The sequence below is a fragment of the Pygoscelis adeliae genome, unplaced genomic scaffold (genome assembly GCF_000699105.1).
Source record: "Pygoscelis adeliae isolate BGI_AS28 unplaced genomic scaffold, ASM69910v1 Scaffold75, whole genome shotgun sequence".
Lineage (NCBI taxonomy): Eukaryota > Metazoa > Chordata > Aves > Sphenisciformes > Spheniscidae > Pygoscelis > Pygoscelis adeliae.
The window spans coordinates 3,054,351-3,075,358 of record NW_008824772.1 but is presented as its reverse complement, the minus strand read 5'-3'; the positions used below and the strand labels follow the sequence as shown (position 1 = coordinate 3,075,358).

General features: G+C 39.0%; 1 protein-coding gene across 1 annotated transcript in view; it reads left to right on the top strand.

Annotated features, from left to right (window-relative positions):
* The window catches only part of ANKFN1 (ankyrin-repeat and fibronectin type III domain containing 1), a 166,515-nt gene that overhangs the window by 137,774 nt on the left and 7,733 nt on the right, over positions 1 to 21,008 (top strand). The window contains 6 exon segments of the mRNA XM_009323793.1: positions 3,797 to 3,894; positions 5,371 to 5,461; positions 9,272 to 9,379; positions 16,178 to 16,277; positions 17,423 to 17,555; positions 18,174 to 18,290. Of these exon segments, the coding sequence (XP_009322068.1) occupies positions 3,797 to 3,894; positions 5,371 to 5,461; positions 9,272 to 9,379; positions 16,178 to 16,277; positions 17,423 to 17,555; positions 18,174 to 18,290 (647 nt within the window).

Genomic DNA, 21,008 nt, shown 5'->3' with positions numbered 1-21,008 from the left:
AATTCAGCAAAATCTTCATGATGGGTTGCTCATGCACAAAGTTACATAATTTTTAGATCCAGGTTAATCACAAGGGTAAGACCATGGATGTGTAGGTTTGTATTGGTACCAGAAAGAGTTATGTATATATCCCACGTAGCCAGAAAGCGTGAGCAACGCTGGCCTAATAAATGTAATATAGGTCATAGGAGTTTGTCCCTTGTTGTTTTGGGGCCTGATGAGTGAACAAGGTGCTCTACCTCTCCTTGCCTTCATTTTGCCATCTGTAAAATAGGGACACTGGTATTCACATCCTTCTAAAAGGTTTAAAACCCAATGAATGAGTATAGTAGAATATTATGTATTATTTTTAGATGACCATTATGGTAGAAAGCTGAAATCTGGCAATGTATAACAGGAGATATAAACTTGTGATAAATTGCTTAAGTTGATTTGCATTTCTTTAAAACTATATCGTGTCATCCTCTTCTCACTTGAATCAGTAAAATCACAGGCCAAAAAAGTTTGTTAAAATCAAAAGTAAGCAAAAAATTCCAAAATTTGTTATGAGTTTCTTTATGACAGATATCATGAGTCAGAGAATGACGTTCTGTCAAAAATAGCAATGCTTCAGTGTATCCTGTTGATGTGTTTTCAGTAGTACTTTGAAACAAGGGAAAAAAGAAGGCATTATTCCAACACAGCTGTTAAAACAATATTTATTTTTCAGTTATGCAAATTTTAATTGAAACTGGGGGGCAGGGTTTTTTCCAAATGTGAGGTTTTTAAATATATATATTTGAAAATTGAACTTTGAGCAACTTTGTATACACCATCTTGTTAGGTAAATATCCTTTAAAAGGGAGGTTCTCAATCATAATGATAACCATAACCTGATCCACAAGCTAATATCACATTCCTATGTTTCCCATTTCATGGGTCTCAGCCGTCACAGGGTAAGCTAAAAGAACAAGTGCAAAATGCTGGCGTTACTTGGCTGTGTAACGACAAGCACAGCTGAGCCTCAGCCTAGCAGCCAGTGAAGACTCGCCTGGTTGAGGGGATCAGAGGGGTACACAGCTCTCCTCAGTACCTCGTGAAAGGACTAGCAGATTCGGTCGCTCTCCCTAGCGAGTAGCTGTCCTTCAAGGGACTGGGAGATCACGGTGTCACCCAGCAAGTGGGTGAGGGTGTTTGCCCTGCACGTGGGGTTTCACTAACAACGTGACTTGGGGCAACAGTGTGCCCTAGAACATCAGAGCAAAGCTGTGATTTATTATTTCAAAACCCACTTCCTCAGCTGTTCCTGAGGCAACTTTAAAGGCAGCCTTTTCTCCCCTTGGTACCTCAGCTTCTTTCTCTGAAATCAGTGGTCTTTGATTATTTCTGAGAACAAACTGCCATGCTGTTGCTAGTCATGATACTAGCATCACGATGTTCCTGCTGTACACATGCTTGTAAACGTGTAGGATTGCAGTCCTGTTTAGATTAAGGCAGTTAATTCCTCTTCAGGCAGTGTGTTAAGATCTCTAAATATTAGAAGCACTTTTCTACAAGTGGAATACAAGTGGAAGGGTTGAGAAGGAGACCCACATCAAAAATAGGGCTGCAATGTTTATTTGTGTAAGCTACCCAAATTTAAATATGCCTCTTGAACTACCAGTTTATGTTTGGGCAGTCTCCAGTCCATAGAACAGCTAAAAATTTGGAAAGCTCAAAAGCAACTTAATTTGCTTATTTCACCCTTGGTTTCTGTTTCGTGCTGCCTAAAGTGCAACCTTACCACTGCCCCTCATGCTGAGAAGCACACTCAGTCATGCCTGGGGATTTCAATGAAGACAGGATTTGTTGGCAGAACCTGTCTTGGGTGACAGCATCTTGCTTTACATGAATCTTTGAAAAGAAAAATGGTATCTGAAATGACTGCAAGCCTGTTGATAACATGTTCAGCAGTTCAAACAGGGTTTCTCCAATTTATCCTTCTGGAAAACAGACAACATGTCTAAGTTTGCAGCATGTATACGTCCTCAATGATTTAATACAGTGGAGTTCTAAACCCTGAAAATCATGGTTTACAATGGAAACTCTGACAGGCCATCAAGTTCAATGGTACTTATAAGCATTCCTATAATTAAGTTGTCGACAAAAACCTACAATACGGTACCGTAACATTCTCTACATTTTCATACTAATGTACAGAGATAGCTTCCACTAAAGGTGGCAGTAATTAGGTATTTAAAACTCAGGGAAAACTAGAAAAATATACACTGAAAAAGTTCAAAGACAATAGACAAAACCAATATCCTTTTCACTGCAGCAAATACAAAAATGTTGCAGAACATGCTGTGCATTCACAAGCTGCAATCACAGAAAAGGAGCAATTAGGAGGGAAAGGAAAAATGAGTTGTGCTATTGATACTTGGCTATTTTAGGAAAATGTGTTGGCTGCTAAATGTTGTATATGCTGAGCAAAAAATTCTGTGAAGCCTTTTTTTTTTAATGTGAAAATACCAGTAAGGCACAGCCAGAAGATGAAAAGTCCACATGCTGAAATTAAAATACCTATACCCTCTGATCTATTCTAAATTATTGACTCCAATACTAATAAATATGCAAATAAAGTATCTAAACTATTTTGTGAATCTTAAAAGGAAAGCTTTGGGTTGAATTCTCTACTTTGGTGTAAATCCAGAAAATTGATGGGATTTTCCCATGTCTACAGTAGAACAGTTTGAGAGATTAATTTCACTATGTTTTTGATAGGTTTTCCTGGAAGTTTGAGTCTGAAGGTACAAGTTACTAAATCCCAGAGGTGTGGCTCCAGGATTAACCTTAACTCTAATCATGGTACCTGTCATTAATAAAGTGTAATATAAGAAAAAGAGGCTGTTTTCCCACCTGCAGCCATCAGTTCCCCACTTGCATATATTCTTTTTTTAAAATAATCTAGTAGTTTTTCATGGTGTGTTTGATACTATTGTATGTGCACATTCATTTTTGCAAGTACTGAGGAAGAGTACTGACAGCAGGACTACTAATTTCATAACCCCTTAAGCAGGAATATGAGTCGTCTGTACAAGCTGAAGGGAGCACTTTGGTGAAGGTACCCATTGTAATTTAGGCTGCAGGATGGGCTGGGAGGGATGTGTCAGTCCAGCACCATTTAATTCACTTCAAAAGTGGATACGACTTAATAGGTCCATGTGGAGCTCTGTAATTTCAGTGACCACAGCAGCATCAGGCTTGGACAAGAGAGCCAGAACCCACCGAAACCAATGAAGAGACTCTAGTGAGTGTCGGATCTAGTCCAAGGAGGACATTCCTGTACAAATTAGCCAAGGCTAGGTGATGAGTTTTGTGGACCTGTGGAGCCAAAATGACTCTCTGCCCTTGCCTACCTATGCCAATCCAATTGCAAAACAGTACTTTTTGCTGGTTTGGATGTGTAAACTGCCAAATGGCATTAGCAGGCCCAAATCTTCTACCTACTCTTTTCCACTACTTCTCTTTCTTTAAAAGGAAATTGTTTAAATGAGGGCAAACGTTGACTGAATGTAATTTGTATTGCAGTGTATTTTTAAGCATTCTTTCCTGAAAAGCTTTTGAGCAATATTTTGGTTTTCTCTCTCATACGCAGAGATATAATTTAATTATTGTGTGAAGTTTTGCTAAACATTATTGTTGAACATGACTTTTAGTATCCACATGGAATGGGAAACTGCTAGGAGAAAAGTTAACCTGTGAGTGATTCAAGTACTTTGATTTCTTTGCTTGGACTGGTATCTGATTTGATTTTCTCCTGCTATTTGTTTCCTAGTGGAATGGAGCTCTTCAGAAGACTTTTCTCCTTTGGTTGGTGAAATAATTATGGATAATCTTCAGTCTTTGAGGTGCACCATCACAGGTCTCAGAACAGTAAGTGCCAAATGGCTCATTTAGATCTTGAGGCTCCCTGCCGCCCCAGTGATACAAGGACACTGATAATTTGCGTCCATCCCTGTTGGTAATAACTGTAGAGTGCTTTTCTTCTAGCCAGTTCCAGTCATTAAGCATAATATGTCTGGTATCTATAATCCAAAAGTCACAAAGGAATAGACAGACAGCATGAACTGTTTTTAAGTTGTCATGCTTAGAGGAGATCAGAAAAGACTGGAGTGAAAGCTGCTGTTTTCTCGATCACAGGATAATCTTAGTGCAGATCAAAGGCTCGTGAAAGATCTAGTCCTGACTCTGATGACCAATAGCTAAAATAACAGTTCTTTCTCTTCTACTTCTTCCAGGAACACACACGTTGATGGCAAACATTTTCATTTTTGTTATTTGTTTTTGTAAAAATGTTTTACACTGATAAGAACTGGGTCAGCGATGGAGAAAATTGATGCATATTCATACGGATTCTTAAGCAGAATAATTTTGACCATGTGTCTGAAAGTCTTTTTCCTACAGGCTGTTCAGGACCATTTGTGCAAGCAAATTTTCGTTCACAAAATACTTGATGAAAATAAAGCTTGCTCAAAATACAACAATTTCCACTGGAAGCATCATCAGAGGGGCCCAATCCAGCATCCACTGAGCTGGAGCCTTTCCACTGAATTCACTGCACACTGAATCAGGCCTACAAAGTTATAGTAGGGGGAGGTATGCATGTGACCTTTGGCCCCAAAACATGGGCTCTCAAAATGAATTAACTTTAAAGAGTAAGCAATGGGCACAATATAAAACCCTCTATATAGAATAGAAAAAAATATTGATTTTTTTCTAGCCTTTCATCTGAAGAAATCTTTGATTTGAAGCACACTGTCTTCCAGGGAGCTGAGCCACAATATGCATTTACTCTGTTTCTCATTTTCTAACAACAAAACAGTGTAACTGTTCTTAAGTTAAAATGAAGCAAGCTTGCACAGTCACTTCCATAGGCACATGTTAAGAACAGTGCTTACTGTGTGTTTGTCTATACTCTCCAAAGTATATAACATATTTAAATTAAAAGTTAGACTTTCAGAAGTGTTCTCCATCGGCCTAGATTTATGCATCAAATCAGCGATAAAGGTCTGACTGATTACAGTGGCAGCCAAACAAAGCTTCTTCCATCGCTGTGCTGGTAGAGAGACTGTTAAATAAAACAGGAAAAAGGGGAGTCCCTATTCCTGAAGTCTGATTGTAGGAGTTCCCAGGGTTCGGCTTTGGTAGAAGAGATTGCGGTTTGTCAGTTCAACAGATCACCTGTCCTGAAATCTTTGTACTATGTTTCAATCTGTCATTGTGCATCAGTTGATGCCGCTGAAAACTATTTAAGTTCTTCAAAGAAAACATCTTTGGGAGGGACTGCTTTATTACAGCCAAGATTTTGAGTCAAGTGGTAGTTTTGACTCCAGTTGTTTCCATTTGCAGGGCCAGAGGTATTATGTCCATGTTTCAGCATACAACATGAGAGGATGGGGACCTCCACGCAAATCTATTCCTGAATATGCTTCTCCTTCAAGTAGGTTGAGTTTGTCTACCCTCCTAGTTTGACTAGTGATGTTGCTTTGTAAGAATTTCTCCCTCTTCAAAGAACAGAAAAAGACAAATATTCTGTAGTTCATGATTTAATTGCCATGTCATCTAGGAGTGAAATAAATAAACAAATAAAACTCAACTCCTTCCACCCCCCAAAAATAAGCAAAATAATCATATATGTATGTTTATTTGTCTTATTTTTTATTCTTCTCCAGTCCTTTGACAGAACATTGTCATCTAGTCACTAACACTTAAGAAAAACTAGAAATATTTTGACCTTCATTTCTCTTAATAGAGTTCTGCTATATGGAACCTCATTTGTCAGTACATGAATGGATCAAAACCTGAATCTGAACTGCTAGAACCAAAACACTTACATGTATCATATGTAATTTTGTATTCTGCCTTGCAGCATTATAGATCCCATTCACTGGACCATTCTTATAGCATCCTGTATGTAAAATACTCCAGTGTGGACACGCATGTTGATGGGATCTAGACTGTAAGCACTAAAATGTCCCAGACATGTCCAAAAGCCTTTCTTCCTTTTCAAACCTATGACAGGATTTCTCAGACTCCATTAGGACTATGATTTTTCATTTGTAATTTTTAATCTATTATAATCACATTGTATTTGTTAGTTGCTTTTCCAGACTTGGCAGTTCACTGCCAAACTGGCTCAGCATATTACAGCTTCCCTTGTATTGATTAATGCAGTAAAGTGGGACTTTTCATTTTATTGCATTAGCACTTCTTTTTATTAGACTAATGTAACAATTTAATAACCTTGCATGCTAATGTGAGAAAATAAAGCAAGCTGTACCTACTCTCAGTAGTCATAATGGAGAGGGTTGGATAAGTGAGGCTCTTACAGTACCATTGCCCCATTTTGCTTCAATTTTGCTCGTTTACCCCAACATAAAACCAGAACAAGGCTAAAGAAATATTCTGTATGAGAACAAAAATGTGCTACAACTGTGGGACAAAATTCTACTCTTGGCTATGCGGATAACTCACTACTATGGAGTTGTTTTAAATAACTTTGTGACATGCAATTACCGTGACTATAGCCAGGTATAACTACACAGGGTTTGGCCCCACAAACCAAAAATTTACATCAGCTGAGAAACAGACTCTTCTACAGTAGCTGCTAGTTATTCAGCTAAATAGCCCCAAAGAACAGAGCACTCCTGGCAAGATAGGTGGCATTTACGACTACAGCTTTCTACGATACAAACTTTTGCTTTGAGCATATTGCATTGTCTTCCCTGCCTATTTTCTTGTCCACTTTTATTAATCTTCTGAAATCTGACAATATGTGCTAGTTCCAAAGCTTTGGGATGTAATGGAAGTTTTCCTGCAGATTTCAGTGGATCAACACAAAAACTATGCAGAAAATGAAGTTCATTTCACATGTTTACTGTCTCAGGGATTCTGGGCTTTAGAGTAGCAGAAAGTCCTCGACTTGCTGGTATTAGGGCCATGTTGTCATGTGCAGCTGCTCAGAACTCAGTGAAGTCCCTGCTTCCACCAGGGAGAGCAGTATCATCCATGGGAGTACTAATAAAGTGCCTGGGACGATCATTGTGGGGGTGTTTCTCTGAAAGGCAGCCAAGGTAACAAAAGGAGTCTTTTGGATTTCCCTGTAGGAGAGCAGGAGCATCACTTGACATATATGGGATTTTTTGTGAGTTTATGGCAAAAAGAAACGCTTCTTCATGGCTATATATGTATGTTTTCTTTGTTGAAGAACACAGAAGCTTTAGGCAGACTCAGCTCACTGTATATAGATAGCTGGCAAGAATGTGGTATTTTCATTAAGTATCCTTAGTGACACAGGCTTAAGCTTCACAACAAGTGAGACCATCAGAGCCTAAATGTAAATTCTTTCATTAAGTAATACTAACATCAGAATTTTAGCTTGAGAAACAAGATGCTATTTACCACAGCAGTTACTGGGGGCAGAACTTCCTTATCCAGGTGACTGCCTTCACCACTGGTTTTGAAAGCTAGCAGATTTGTGCTTGGCAAGAAGGCAGCAACCTGAAATTACAGTGTTGCATAACAAAATATGGCCCTAAGCTAAAAATTAAATGTGAATACATTAATACTCTACAAAGTTGTCTGTAATGGCAGCCAGAAGAATATGCAAGGGAAATGAAAGCTTCAGGGCTTAATCCTGATCCATGCCAATCCCAGAGCATCAAAGGTTAGTGACATCCTTGGAGACACATCTGTGTAGCATGACAGTGAATGCTTCCCCCACATACACAGTAGCAGCCTGGAAAGTGGTGGACAGTGTTGGGCAGCTGGTCTGTGAAATCCTAGTAGATAGTGACATTTCTAGGCTTATTGATTAGCATGTGAGTGATGGACAATGAGGGAAGCTGGTCTGATTTCCATGTCATTTTTAAGGTAGGCAGCAATCTGGAGGCTCAAAAAGTTTGGAAACCACTGGGATAGAGAAATCATGAGGTTGTTCGAAACTCTACCAGTTTGATGACACCAAAGCACTTTGAGATTGGTGAGTTCCAGTTGGTTCCTCTTGGCTGCTCACAGGAGATCTAAGAACTGGCTTCCCCACACAGAGCTATAAATGCAGCTGGCCCTTGATCTCTGCAATAGCATACGACATGCAGGATAGCCACTCTGCAGCTGTTACAACTGCCCACAGGCTATCAGGACAGCAAATGTCTTCTCTGTCCACCCTTTCATGGGGCTTACTCTAGCTGCTATACTAAATGCAGCAAATACATATTTTTACCCCTGGCACAGTGACCCCATTGGAAGGAATGCTTGACTCCAAACTTGCACTAGAAACTAGATCTGTATATTTAGTGAGTGAGCACACTGTTTGTTGGTGGCTGTGAATACATACATGGCCTCTATGCCAGCAAGATGGCAGCATGTCTCCCATGCAGACAGATCTCTTAATACCTTGATCCACCATTACTCTGAGTCAGGAAACCGGTGCAATACTTTTTTCTCATTATAAGTATGAAAATAGTCAAGTCTGGAATTAAAAAGCTCCTCTCTGATACAAACAATTTCATCCTCCTATTTGTGACGAGATTGTCTGTTCTTCTAAATCAAGATTGAGATTGTAGCTAGCAGCAAACGAGTGAAAACAAAGTTTTGTGTAGGTTGAAGGTATGTGGGACAGAAACCGCAGCTTCTTGCCTCATGAGTGCAGTGCTGAGCAGACTGTAGACTCTAGGGCAGGAATTGCCAGCATTTGTTCAGGCCTCTGCTGGGAGCAGATTTTCAGAAGCGATTTTACTCAGAGCATGTTTCTCTGGCTACAGAGCTAGCTCTGGATGTAGGAAGATGTTCATTCTCCACTTTGCAATCGGTTTTCTATATAACTGTAGGAGAGTCATTTAGCCTCCTGGTGTCTCAACAAAATGCAGAAGGAGCAGTAGTGTGATCTTAGTGAGGTACTGACAGTGTCAGTACGGCAGAGGCTGAGAGCAGCTCTGACACTACAGCAACAGAGGCCATTTATGTACTGAAGAGAAATAGCCATTGTCTAGTCAGTCACTACAGGAGCTTCTAGGAGCTGATTGTGAGCTCTTTGTTAATAATCATTATGATTAATTACCTAGCTGGCACAAGGCAAAGGAAACTTATTATACAAGTAACAACAGCAGACTTAAAAACAACTGCCATTTTGTCCTGCGCGCCCAGATGTAAAACTCCTCTAAAGCCAAGAAGTATCAGAGGCAAGAAAATATTTTAAAACCTTCTCCTGCTCCTTTGTGTTTCATTTCTGTTTATTTCCTTTGTTCAATAGACTGGAAAGACTGCAGTGGAAGAGAACCTCGGCACAGGGGACACACTGAGGCCCTGGAACGTCTCCTTCAGCAGGTTCGAGCAGCTCATCAGCATTATAATTGCAGAGGTAAGGATAAATATCTATGTGGTAGGGCACCAGCTGAAGCCTCTGTGGCGCCTGTAATTTTAGCAGTTTTCTAACTAGGTCATACCTTCTCATTCATCAGGAAAAGAAAGATATTAATATTGGCCCATCTGGAATCACTTTAGTGCACTATCTTGCTCTTAACCCTTGAAATTAGTTGGATGAAAACATCTGAAAGCTAGAACGCACACAAGCACAGACACACCCTTTCTCCCTCTGTACCCTACACACGTATTGATTTGGTTTTTCCTACAAATTAGTTTTGCACAGGATTCCACTAAAATGTTTCAAGGACGTCTCTTTTATTTTTTCATATAAAGAAACACTTTAGAGAGTTAACAACTGTTTTGGATAAAAAGAGGGGACTTGGCTGCCTCCAAATGGAAGACCCTAAGTACTCTAGTGGATGTAATGCCAATCTATAATGAAAAATACTTGCACAATGCAGCGGGAAGATAAGATTGCTACATTTTCAAATAGAATGGATCAAAACTAGGAGAGAGTTCGAACCTCAGCCAGCTCTTTGCTCATCATTCATGAGAAACAGACTGTGCCTTTAACAGCTCAAGAGCCAAGGCAACAGCTTGGCATTCTTTTTAAAGCATATATATATAAACTCCTGTTCTATACGGATTGTTGAAAAGTACTATTTATTTTCTTAAAATAAACTTCTAACTGGAATAATGCTTCATTGCAAAGGAACTTATTTTAAACTGAAAAGTTGAACTACCATGAATTTTCATTTTTCTTCACCTAGTATGACTGTTATGTCAAGCTGCATCAATTGATTTAAAATCACAGAAATACTTAGGGCTAAAATCATCTGGCTGAAACGGAAAGATGCGGCCTTTGTTCTTTACGTGCAAATATGTCACTATCACGATGATCCACAGTCTGCCACAACCCATTGTAACCATAGCAACTTAAACTATTCAGCTATGTTGCTTGGAAAGGGAAAGGAGATATTGTAAGAAAATGTTGTTTCTCTAATTAAAATTCATACAAGCATTATCACTTGCAGGTGGCCTTGGTACTGAAAATACAGATGATGTATTCTCTCTCTTACATAGCTTTTTCATGCTATTAGTCTTTTTTACATGGTACAGTCTTTCCTTTCTGAAATTAGTACATATCTCAGGTCTTTCAGGCCACCTTCCTAGTCAACAGGGAATAAGAGATAAAGTATCTGAGAATATTCTTAGTATAAATTGTTTTACTGACATACCAGCCCAGAACAGAAGCAGTTATAAACAACATGCAGAAAATCCCTCCTTTTGAGAATCTGACACCAGTGTCTGGATCTTATAAAATTCCACTGCTCCAGAAATTAACCTCAGTCTCAAAGCAAAGCACAGACAACTCTGTTGTTGATTTCCTAACTCCTTTTCCTTAAATAATAAATAACAACAATATAGAAAACCTGTTTAGCTCAGAACATTTTCTTGCATGTCTGAAAGAGGATGTGGGAGCTTACATGTGGCAGTACTACACTGTGGAGCCAGCTTGAGCTTGCCTCCAACCAAATTAAAATCTCATAATTGCTTGTAATGCTAGCATTACACAGTAGTATATTTTGGATAAATCAGGATTGTAACATAATAGAAGAGCCTTTGGAACTTGCCTTAGATATATGACTGATGTCCATCCCTTGTATTTCAGTAATTTGGTAAAGAATCAAGACAAAGAGTTTGCAGCAAATGTAGGAATTATGACATCACTTTGACTCTGAAATTTGATTCTGGTATTTATCAACCTCTGTGAAATCTGGGGAGTTTGATCAAGGATCTGAGATAAGCTACCGTGTATGACTGAAAAGCCCAAATAATGGCGTTCGCTTCATATAATACAGAGGCCTGAGCTAGATTCTTAATTAATGTAAATTAGCATGATTTGATTGACATGGATAGAAGTCAGCATGGATATGCTGTTATACATAAGCTGAGGACCTGCCCAGGCTTTTATCCATTCTTTATCATGCTTCTCTTTACCACACTCTTCTTTGATTATATGTTAATATTGTAACCTCTGTCTTCCTCATTCATTTTAGAGATGCCAGTAAATAGCTGGACATTGTTTGTAGGGTATCCTTGAATCTGCTTACAACCATTGATTTGCTGTGGTTTATAAATGAGAGCAGAATCAAGCTCTGCATGAATTAAAGCTAGGTGAAGACAGAGACAGAACCATAGAATCATAGAATCATTAAGGTTGGAAAAGACCTCTAAGATCATCGAGTCCAACCGTCAAACCAACACCACCACGCCCACTAAACCATGTCCCTAAGCGCCTCATCTACACGTCTTTTAAATACTTCCAGGGATGGTGACTCAACCACTTCCCTGGGCAGCCTGTTCCAAAGTTTAACCACTCTTTCAGTAAAGAAATTTTTCCTCATGTCCAATGACAGGACTCAAACCTGGGGTGTTGGCACCTTGACTTTTCACTAAGTGATTCCTCTGTGGGATATCACACTCATGATGCCCAGGCTGGTTGAAGGAGAGTGGAGGAAGAGTGCAAGGGAGGTGGAAAAAACTGAGAAGGTAATCGATCTAAAAGGTCTGAGGTTACTTGGATAACATAGGCAAAAGCCTCAGAATACAGAGGAGCTAGAAGAGCAAGGCTGTGTGCTATTGCTCCAGCATGATCAGGGAGGGTTAAATTGCCCAGATTCCAGGCAGATCTCTTGCCCAAGTCTGTTCATTCAGGCTTTGCACTGCAGCCTGCCTTTTGCCCTATGCTTTGCATTTCAGGGGCTGAAGAAAACAAGCTTACCAAAATACGAGGAAGAATACATTGGAATGTACAGTGAGTTTAAGAGCTTTTGGAATTAGATCAGCTGTTGCTTTTGAACCTGCTCTGTGATATGATGAAATCTCCTAGGGAATTACTTAGGAAGCTTTGCTTTCATCTGCTTAATCTTCTGGAAAACCCTCATGATTACAAACAACAGCCATCCATTTGTCTCCATAATACCATGCTACAGACTATCATAACTGAGTTACTACAATTGTATGTCCTGGCAACACTTCAAATGTATTTTTTAAGTATTTTTTTCTTGTAGATCATTCTTTCTAAACAATTCTGAGTGGATTAAGTAATTGTGTGATGCTTCATTAAGAAAGGAACCCAACTCTTCAGTAAAATGCTTACCAGATATTTTCTTTCTGAAATTTGGTTGAAATGTATTTTACTAGACCAGTCAGAGGTGAAATAAAAATGTTCTAATTGTAATTTGATTCACAGGCAGAGTGCATAGTTTTACTGCATTTAACAGAGAGAAGGATCTCTGATTCCACAGGGCGTTTAAAATGTTTAGATTATAATTATTTGTGAGAATATACAAAAGCAGGCTTGTGAGCCAAGCCATAGACTGAGAAGTTCAGGTGGGGAATTTAAGAAGTTACAATTTCAGCTGTTGAGCCTGACTTTGTAATCCAAAATACACCATCCAGTAATATGACTGTCATGCCAATAGCTTCTTCACAAGAATTTTCTTTTGAAAGACATCCCACCTTGAGGTGAGGTAATACAGAATCTATCATGGTCTCAAGCTATTGAGGTTTCTGGCCACTACTTAGGCCTTTAACTTCTGCGTGGAATTATGTCTCCATGCACATTATCCCAGTGTCAGCTGTCTGCACTGCTAAAAATATGCAGCTTTAAATTGAGTTTGAATTTGTCTGGAAGTTTCCAGCTATTTGATGTATTCTCATAAGGTTACACAGTTAGTGTAAACTCTAAACCCCGATTTATGCCCTCCACTAGGATTTCAGTGGGATCTAGCTCATCTTGTGCTAATTTGCTTCCTTATTTAGGGTCACCCTAAACGATATTTAGCTGTTCCACAGGCTGTCTGATTTGTGGGGCTAAGATCTCAGATAATTTTGCACTGAGGTAATTCCATTTACTTCACATCTGCCGCACTTGAGGAGAGGCACCCACTTGTCTAGTGATAGGACAAAGAATTCCAGATGATCTTCCTCCTCAGAGAAATGGCACAGCATAACAGACATTCCTCTAGAGCAGAGACCCCAGATGCATACTAGCAGCCTGAGTGTGCAAGTTTGTTCTTATTCTTCCACAACCGCCTTATGTTACTTTTAAGTATCTGTTGTATTTAAGTGAACTGCAAAGAAACATTTATATATCCTACCTGAGAAGAGAAAAACCGCTAATGTTGTAAATATACCTTTGTAGCTAATTGCCTACTGTAATCCACGTTTCAATGCTTCTGATCTAAATCACTGGAAATTCTCTAATCTCAGCCACAATTTGTTCGCTCCTGAGCTTCTGCTAAAAGAGCTCACAACTCTATTGCTGTATCATTTGTTAATATAAACTTACTTTGCTGTTACTGGGGCTTTTCTATAAAGGTAACTCTGTGTTATTTATTAGTTAATTAAATAACAGACAAAGTTCCATTTCCTGTAGATCCAAATTATCCCCTAATCTCAGCTCCATGTTTTTTGGCTTCTAGACACACTGTACTGTAAAACAAAAGCAAATAGCAATGTAGGAGAGTTTACAGTCTCCATCTAGTTTTACATTATTTCTTTTGCTGTTGGCTTCTGCAAAGCTGTGGACTAAACCCAAACCACTGAACAGCCCAATAACATATATTTCACTTGTAATGTGCCCTCTTATTTTAATGCTGCAGTCTCTGGGTGTTTTATACAGAATCATGTCGCTTTGCCCTCAGCAATTTCCTCCTCCATTCCCTCCAACCTTAATATAGAAGAAAATAACAATTGCATAATTAGAATGAAATTTATATTCCTAAATTGGTCTTAACCTTGGAAGAAGGAAACAGTGAGACAGGAGTTTTCATGTAGCATTTGGTTTACATTACCGTGTTATACTGAAAAAAGTTCACAGTAAAATAAAAATTACCTGAGGAGATATGGATAGAAAAACAAATGAATTTTTTTAAGAGGAAAAGAAAACCAAGATCAGTTGCATCAAAGGAGCAGTCATGGATTTGGATGAGTCTGTTAAAACTAAACTGAACAGCGTATTGGGGAATATGCCACAGAGAACAAGTTTGCACTGGAAAGACAATGGATTTGATGATCTAATAAGTCTCATACATCTGAATTGTATGATTTCACCCCCAATAGGACCTTGTTCTCTTTGTACTTGCTGTTCAGCAGAGTGGTAATTATTGCTAACAATGTGTCTTCTTTCTGTGGTTTTCAATGTGCAAATTATGGTGCAAATTTATTCATCATTTAAAAATATGTTGAGCACTTACACAGATGGGGTTTTGACAAGAGCAAATTTAGATGTTCTTTAAATGTTCAAACTTAAAACTCACTAGGGAGACACAGATAGACACCCTCCTCTATTGCATTGGAGCTAAGTGGGAAATATGTTACTCTGAAAACGCCTAAGCAGACTGATTAGCAGCTGTCAGCAAATAGTTCTTCATGAGTCATATTTTTCCCCACTGGAGAAGGGTGTCCCTCAAAATGTTTCACGCTTCAGTCTGGATGGATATCCATGCTTCATCCAAATAAACAGTCAGACCCTGGAAAACTGAGACGTAGTTTCACAGTTACATTTTTCTTTTTGTCTTTCTTTTCAGATCACAGTATATATCTGAAGAATTAATTCTTTTTTAAATTAAACGTTTCTGCTGTTTCTCTTACAACAGCATTAAACAGGAGGGACATCGCAAAAGACAATGCAAAAAAAGCCCCAAACAGTTTTAAGCACCCGTTCCTTTTAAATGCCATATGTGGACAACAACAACTGACAATACATTGTACATTATACAATCCTGCATGTTCCTGACTGCCATCTATTGGCATTCCCTCTAAAATCTGCTTTACAGGTATACAGGTGGGGACAGCTGTTTCACAGAGCTTGCGAGTTTCAGTTCTCACTGGAAGATTTTTCTTTGGCTTACAGGGAAACTCAGGCCATGCATGAGAGAAGGAAAGACATTAAGTCAAATTCACGAAAGTGAAAAATAATACAATGTATACAAATTTAACCACATTTTTTAGAATATTGGGCAAATATTTGAATTTATACAGTTCTGCTATTGAGAGAGCTGGTCCAGAGATCCTTGCAGGCACACAGCAGGTCTCAGCTTTGAGATGAAGTGAACAAATGAGTTAAACACCTCTTCCTTGGATTCCAGATTACTAGGGAGCAAATGTAACTGTGAAAGCTCTGAAGCAATACAGGTGAGTGGAAATTGTTGTGATGGGGAAAAAAAAATCCAAACAAAAGCACATGCATTTAGTGTGATACAGGGAAAGATGAGGGTCAATCTACTTGTTTCCTTAAAGCTTTTACTTAGACTAGACTGGTGATGCTGCGATGTTAGTGATCACCAGGGCATCAATTATTCAGTTCTTAGAAGCTTAAGGTATATATGGACAGAAACCGAGGAATTACAACACCCTAAAATGTTGACTGATGGTTCGATTCTCTTCTTGGGTTTTTGAGACCACTTGCAAAATTCATATCCGTTCTGAACATTACGAGTACATGGTACTGGTTCAAGCTATACTTTGCCTAAGAGCAAAACATTTTTACCAAGTCTGAGTTTGCTGCAAGTAAGGAAATGGCTTGCTGTCGCATATCACTAAGATAATGAATATATAAGCAAAAGGTTGTATTTGAGCATGTTTCTAAATATTGTCTTTTGAAAGGAATATAGTGGGCACTGACTGAAATTTAGTATTGTGGTTCAAGAGACAAAGGTTCTTTATGAGATACTAACTGAAATTTAAGTGCTGGGTTTGGTTTGCTTTTTATTTTCCATTTTAGAAAGTTCTAAATTACAGAATGCTGGTCGCAAGCAATCAGTTTCCAGAAGCCTGAAGCACCTTTTCCATTCATCGAACAAGTTTGTGAAGACTCTGAAACGGTTTGTCATTCATTTTATCTCCCAAACATTCTGAGTTTTAGCCAGCAGTTGTTGCTTTTATGTAATAGTGAAAAGCACCGTAGAAATATATGTGAAGATTCCACTACCAATGCAACAGCCATCAATCAGAATGAACCTGATAAAATCACATAATGTAAGACTGGTGCAGCTGATAGGAAAATAATGCTCCAGTTCCTACTGAAATCAATAGAATCTTTTCATTGTTACTGTTGGTAATGGATTTGAATTGTAACAGAGTGAAATATTCTGTGCAAACACAAAGTGTAGTTACTGAGGTGTTTTGGAAGTACTGCCTCTGTTACTGCTCAATAATGAAACTATGGTATTTATTTCATTCATAATATAAAATGCAGGTTTCAGATAACATGTTTTAATAGTCCATTGGCAACAAGCAACACATCTAGAATTCTTTAACACCTTTAGCTAGGTTTGTAACGCAGTGTGACCCAAACAACCCTCAGCCTTGATGATTTGTTTTAGCAAATGGAAGTTGCTTACGCTGGATTATTTCTTCTTTCATTGCCAGGAGTGTTCAGTTCGCTTTTTCTTCTTTGTATTTTGATAAGAGTTTGATTCTTTCAGAAGAGCTCTCCAGAGTCTTTAAATTCCCTAAGGCAACTACTTAATGTATGTAACTAATTGGAAGGGTAAATATTGAAAGGAATGATCTCTATAAACAGTTTTGCAGATATGCTGGCCAAATTACACTCAATTACACTAATGTAAATCCATAATAACCCACCTGATTTCAATTGAGTTACTTCAGATTTACTCTGAAGTAAATGGGGGCAGAACTAAGCCCATTAATGATAAAAACTTTTGGTAAAATTTCTGATTTCTAAAGGACATAAAGCCTCCATTGTGTACTGTTTACTCTGGCAAAATTCTTACTAAAACTCATGTCAGTGGCTTGCACAGATTCGTAATTTCTTAGATTCCTAAGCTTCCCAAATATTTTTCAGAATTCACTGGCTGAAGTTGCATGATCTATATAAAACAGAAGTTAAGACAGGATGATTCAATTTGTCTCCTCAGAACTTAACATCTATGATTCTTTGACTAAAATTTGGCGTGGATGTGAATAGACATGAAAGGTGTTTGACAATGTTTCCTTCTTTCTTTAGGGGACTCTACTTATCTGTTATATTTTTTTACAAAGACAATTTAATAGTAACCAATGAAGATCAAATCCCAATTGTGGAAATTGATGACTCTCACAGTAGTTCAGTTATGCAGGATTTCCTGTGGTTCACAAAGGTAACAGGAGCCTAATTTCATATATTGCTTCTACAAATTTTTTGCTAGCCGTGCATAGGCCTTAGCTCATCATTCTGAATATATGAAAAATATTATTAAAAATTTAAATGATGAAGTGCTTTACATTTCACTCATGTTAAAATGCAATTTGCACAAACCATTTAGATGGGTTAAATTCTGACTGGGTCACTGACTGTGGCCCAATTAGCTCTTTTAAATGTATGATCCTACATAAATGATTGCTACTTGGGTACATAAAGGTTTTATGCACATTTAGAGGAAGAGCCTAAAGAAATAACTAGAAGTTTTGAAGTTGGTATTATGATTATGCCATCATTCAAGATATCTTCACACTATTTTTTATACCCCAAAGAACAGTAAATCAATTTTACACATATAGTCCAAAAAACAATTTAAATAGGTGCATGATGTTTACAGAACAACTTCTGTGTCTGATTCAATATCTGTTTCATGTTTATGTAGGCAAGTCATTGCCATCTGTAGAAACTCAAAATGAGCGGTCTAGTGATTTTTCCAAGTCCAAAATGTTTTTAGTTTCTTTTCTGCTTTTGTAAATGCTGAGAACAAAAACTGATCAAACTGGATATATTTTTGCAGTTGTCTTGCATGTGGGATGATATCAGATGGCTAAGGCAGAATATGTCTATATCCGTGTCCTCATCAACAGCACTTCAAGCCAGGCAAAAGATGCTTTCAGCAGCAGCACAGCTACAGGTTGGTTGCATTGCATATTTCTAACTATTAACTTAGTGACTTTCTGGTCTCTAAGGGATAGTGCTGCCGGCTGTCCTATGGTTCACCACTCCCCACTGGCCTGTTCTTTGGAGCAGCGTTATCATCTACAATGAAATGAGCTACTGAGCCTCTCTTGCCAGCTGGAAGGAAGGAGTTACATTAAAAGTAAAGAGTAGGAAAAAGAAAGGAAAGAAACGATAGTGGCAGACGAAGAAAAAAACAGATATGAACCAGTAAATAATGACCACAGATATGCCTGTGGGTTTGCAGATTGGGAATTCAAGAGTTATAATCCTAATATTTGCTGCTCAAAAGCCTCTTAGAAGGCCTATTAATTATTAATATATTAATGAAGCATTTAAACTCCGGGTAAGATTTAGCACTTCCTTGTGTTATATGGGAACCTGCAGCAGTAGGTAGCTTCTGTCCCCAACAGTAAGGACAAGCAGACTGCTGAAGTTTCCAGAATGACTCAATTCATCCATGGCTTACAAACTGCTCAAGTACGGCTTCTAGGGCAGAACTACACTGTCTGATAAACAGGATGGCTACGCTCTTGTGGATTGTCAGCAGAGAAATAAAAATGAATCTTTCATTAAGTTCTTAATTGAGCTGCCAAAATTTTTAAGGTGAAATGTACCTTTGTGCAGAGAGCCAGTCAGAGACCTATTTAGACCCTTAAAAACAGAGACTGAGAGATTAAGTGGTGCATAGATCTTGTGCTGACCCCTCAGCACAGTAGTAGGGACAGCAGCACTACATCCACTATGCATATCATGTTCTTAAGGCATAGCAGTGACTCTCAGGATGGTTCCGTTCCAACCTGTGCTACAGATACAACCTGAGTGGTACTAAACAGGCCACTTAACCCTTCTGTGTCTCGGTCCACTATTTGTTATGCAAATAGTAATTACACTTTCTCTAGCAGAACATTTTGGCACTTATTGTAAAGCTTTTGAAGAATGGGTTTCATGATAACATGAAATCTCTAGCTAGAAGGCAGATGCTTTCGTAAAATATTTACTTTTGTGGGAAACTACATTTTCAAAAAGATGTGCGCATGATTCTTACAGAAAAAGTATATCCAGGCCTTGCTTTCTCCTGCCTTTTGTTTGAATGAAGTCACCAAAGCTTCCCAGAAAAATCTATGGTACAGTCATGGAATTAATGGCAATTGGCCAATGGCATCCTGGGCTGTATCAGAAACAGTGTGGCCAGCAGGAGTAGGGAAGTGATCGTGCCCCTGTACTCGGCACTGGTGAGGCCACACCTCGAATACTGTGTTCAGTTTTGGGCCCCTCACTACAAGAAGGACGTCGAGGTGTTAGAGCATGTCCAGAGAAGGGCAACGAGGCTGGTGAGGGGTCTGGAGAACAAGCCTTATGAGGAGCGGCTGAGGGAGCTGGGGTTGTTTAGCCTGGAGAAAAGGAGGCTGAGGGGAGACCTCATTGCTCTCTACAACTACCTGAAAGGAGGTTGTAGCGAGGTGGGTGTCGGTCTCTTCTCCCAAGTAACTGGCGAAAGGACGAGAGGAAATGGCCTCAAGTTGCACCAGGGGAGGTTTAGATTGGATGTAAGGAAAAATTTCTTTACTGAAAGAGTAGTTAAACATTGGAACAGGCTGCCCAGGGAAGTGGTTGAGTCACCATCCCTGGAGGTATTTAAAAGACGTGTAGGTGAGGCGCTTAGGGACATGGTTTAGTGGGCATGGTGGTGTTGGTTTGACGGTTGGACTCGATGATCTTAGAGGTCTTTTCCAACCTTAATGATTCTATGATTCTATAATGAAGATCTTCATATTGCTTGGCTGATGTATCAGCCACGCAGCCATCCCTCTTGTTATTGCCAGTCAATGCAATAAGCTAGGTTTTATAGCAGCTATGAGAGCCAGATACTTTGTGGCCATTATTAAGAATATCCATGTGGGGTTTGTTTTACATCTTTTGGCAAAGCACGCTGTACAAGAGAGTAGCCTTCCTGGGCAACCACCTGTCTTGACTGATTTCCCCAAAGTATCCCGAAATATATGGAATGCCAGTCTGCTGTACCTTTATTGAAGGACCACCTGTGTTAAGCAGCCGCTGCTTGTCAGTCCTTTGAGCTGTCGCTAGAGAAAGTTTTAACTATATCTGCTGAATGTTCCCTCTGGTGTGGTTAGCTCAGCTTAGGTAGCACATATTCCTTTGGTTAGCTCAGTTTCATTCCATCTGTGCAGATTGCCTTTAACAGAGCATTGCTAGTATGCACGGACTGCACTTCAAGATAACCAAGATTCCTAGTACATTGTGTTACTATTTGCTACCAGACATGTTAAGAGCAGAGCTTGAAGCACAGAGATATAGCAAATGTGTCCATGTGGTATATGGCTCTGTTGAATTTCTGGCAAATTTATTGCCCTTAACGTTTGTTCTGTTAGCTTGGTCCCCTGATGAACACAGGGATTGTCACCGATCTGCCAACCTCTAACAGTGTGTGGCCTAATGGGATCCACCAATGGATGGGTCTCAATAAAGTTTATATGGTTGAATACATTTTATTGAGGCAGTTATAGACTGACTCCGCAGGAATTTAGGACAGAATGGAAAAGATCAGTGACAACACAGTTGCTAAGGGACTAGATCAGTAGATTCAGAGACAACAGGGACTGTAATTTTGCCTGTTGTTACCACTAGACAACTAAAGCAAACAAAACGCAAG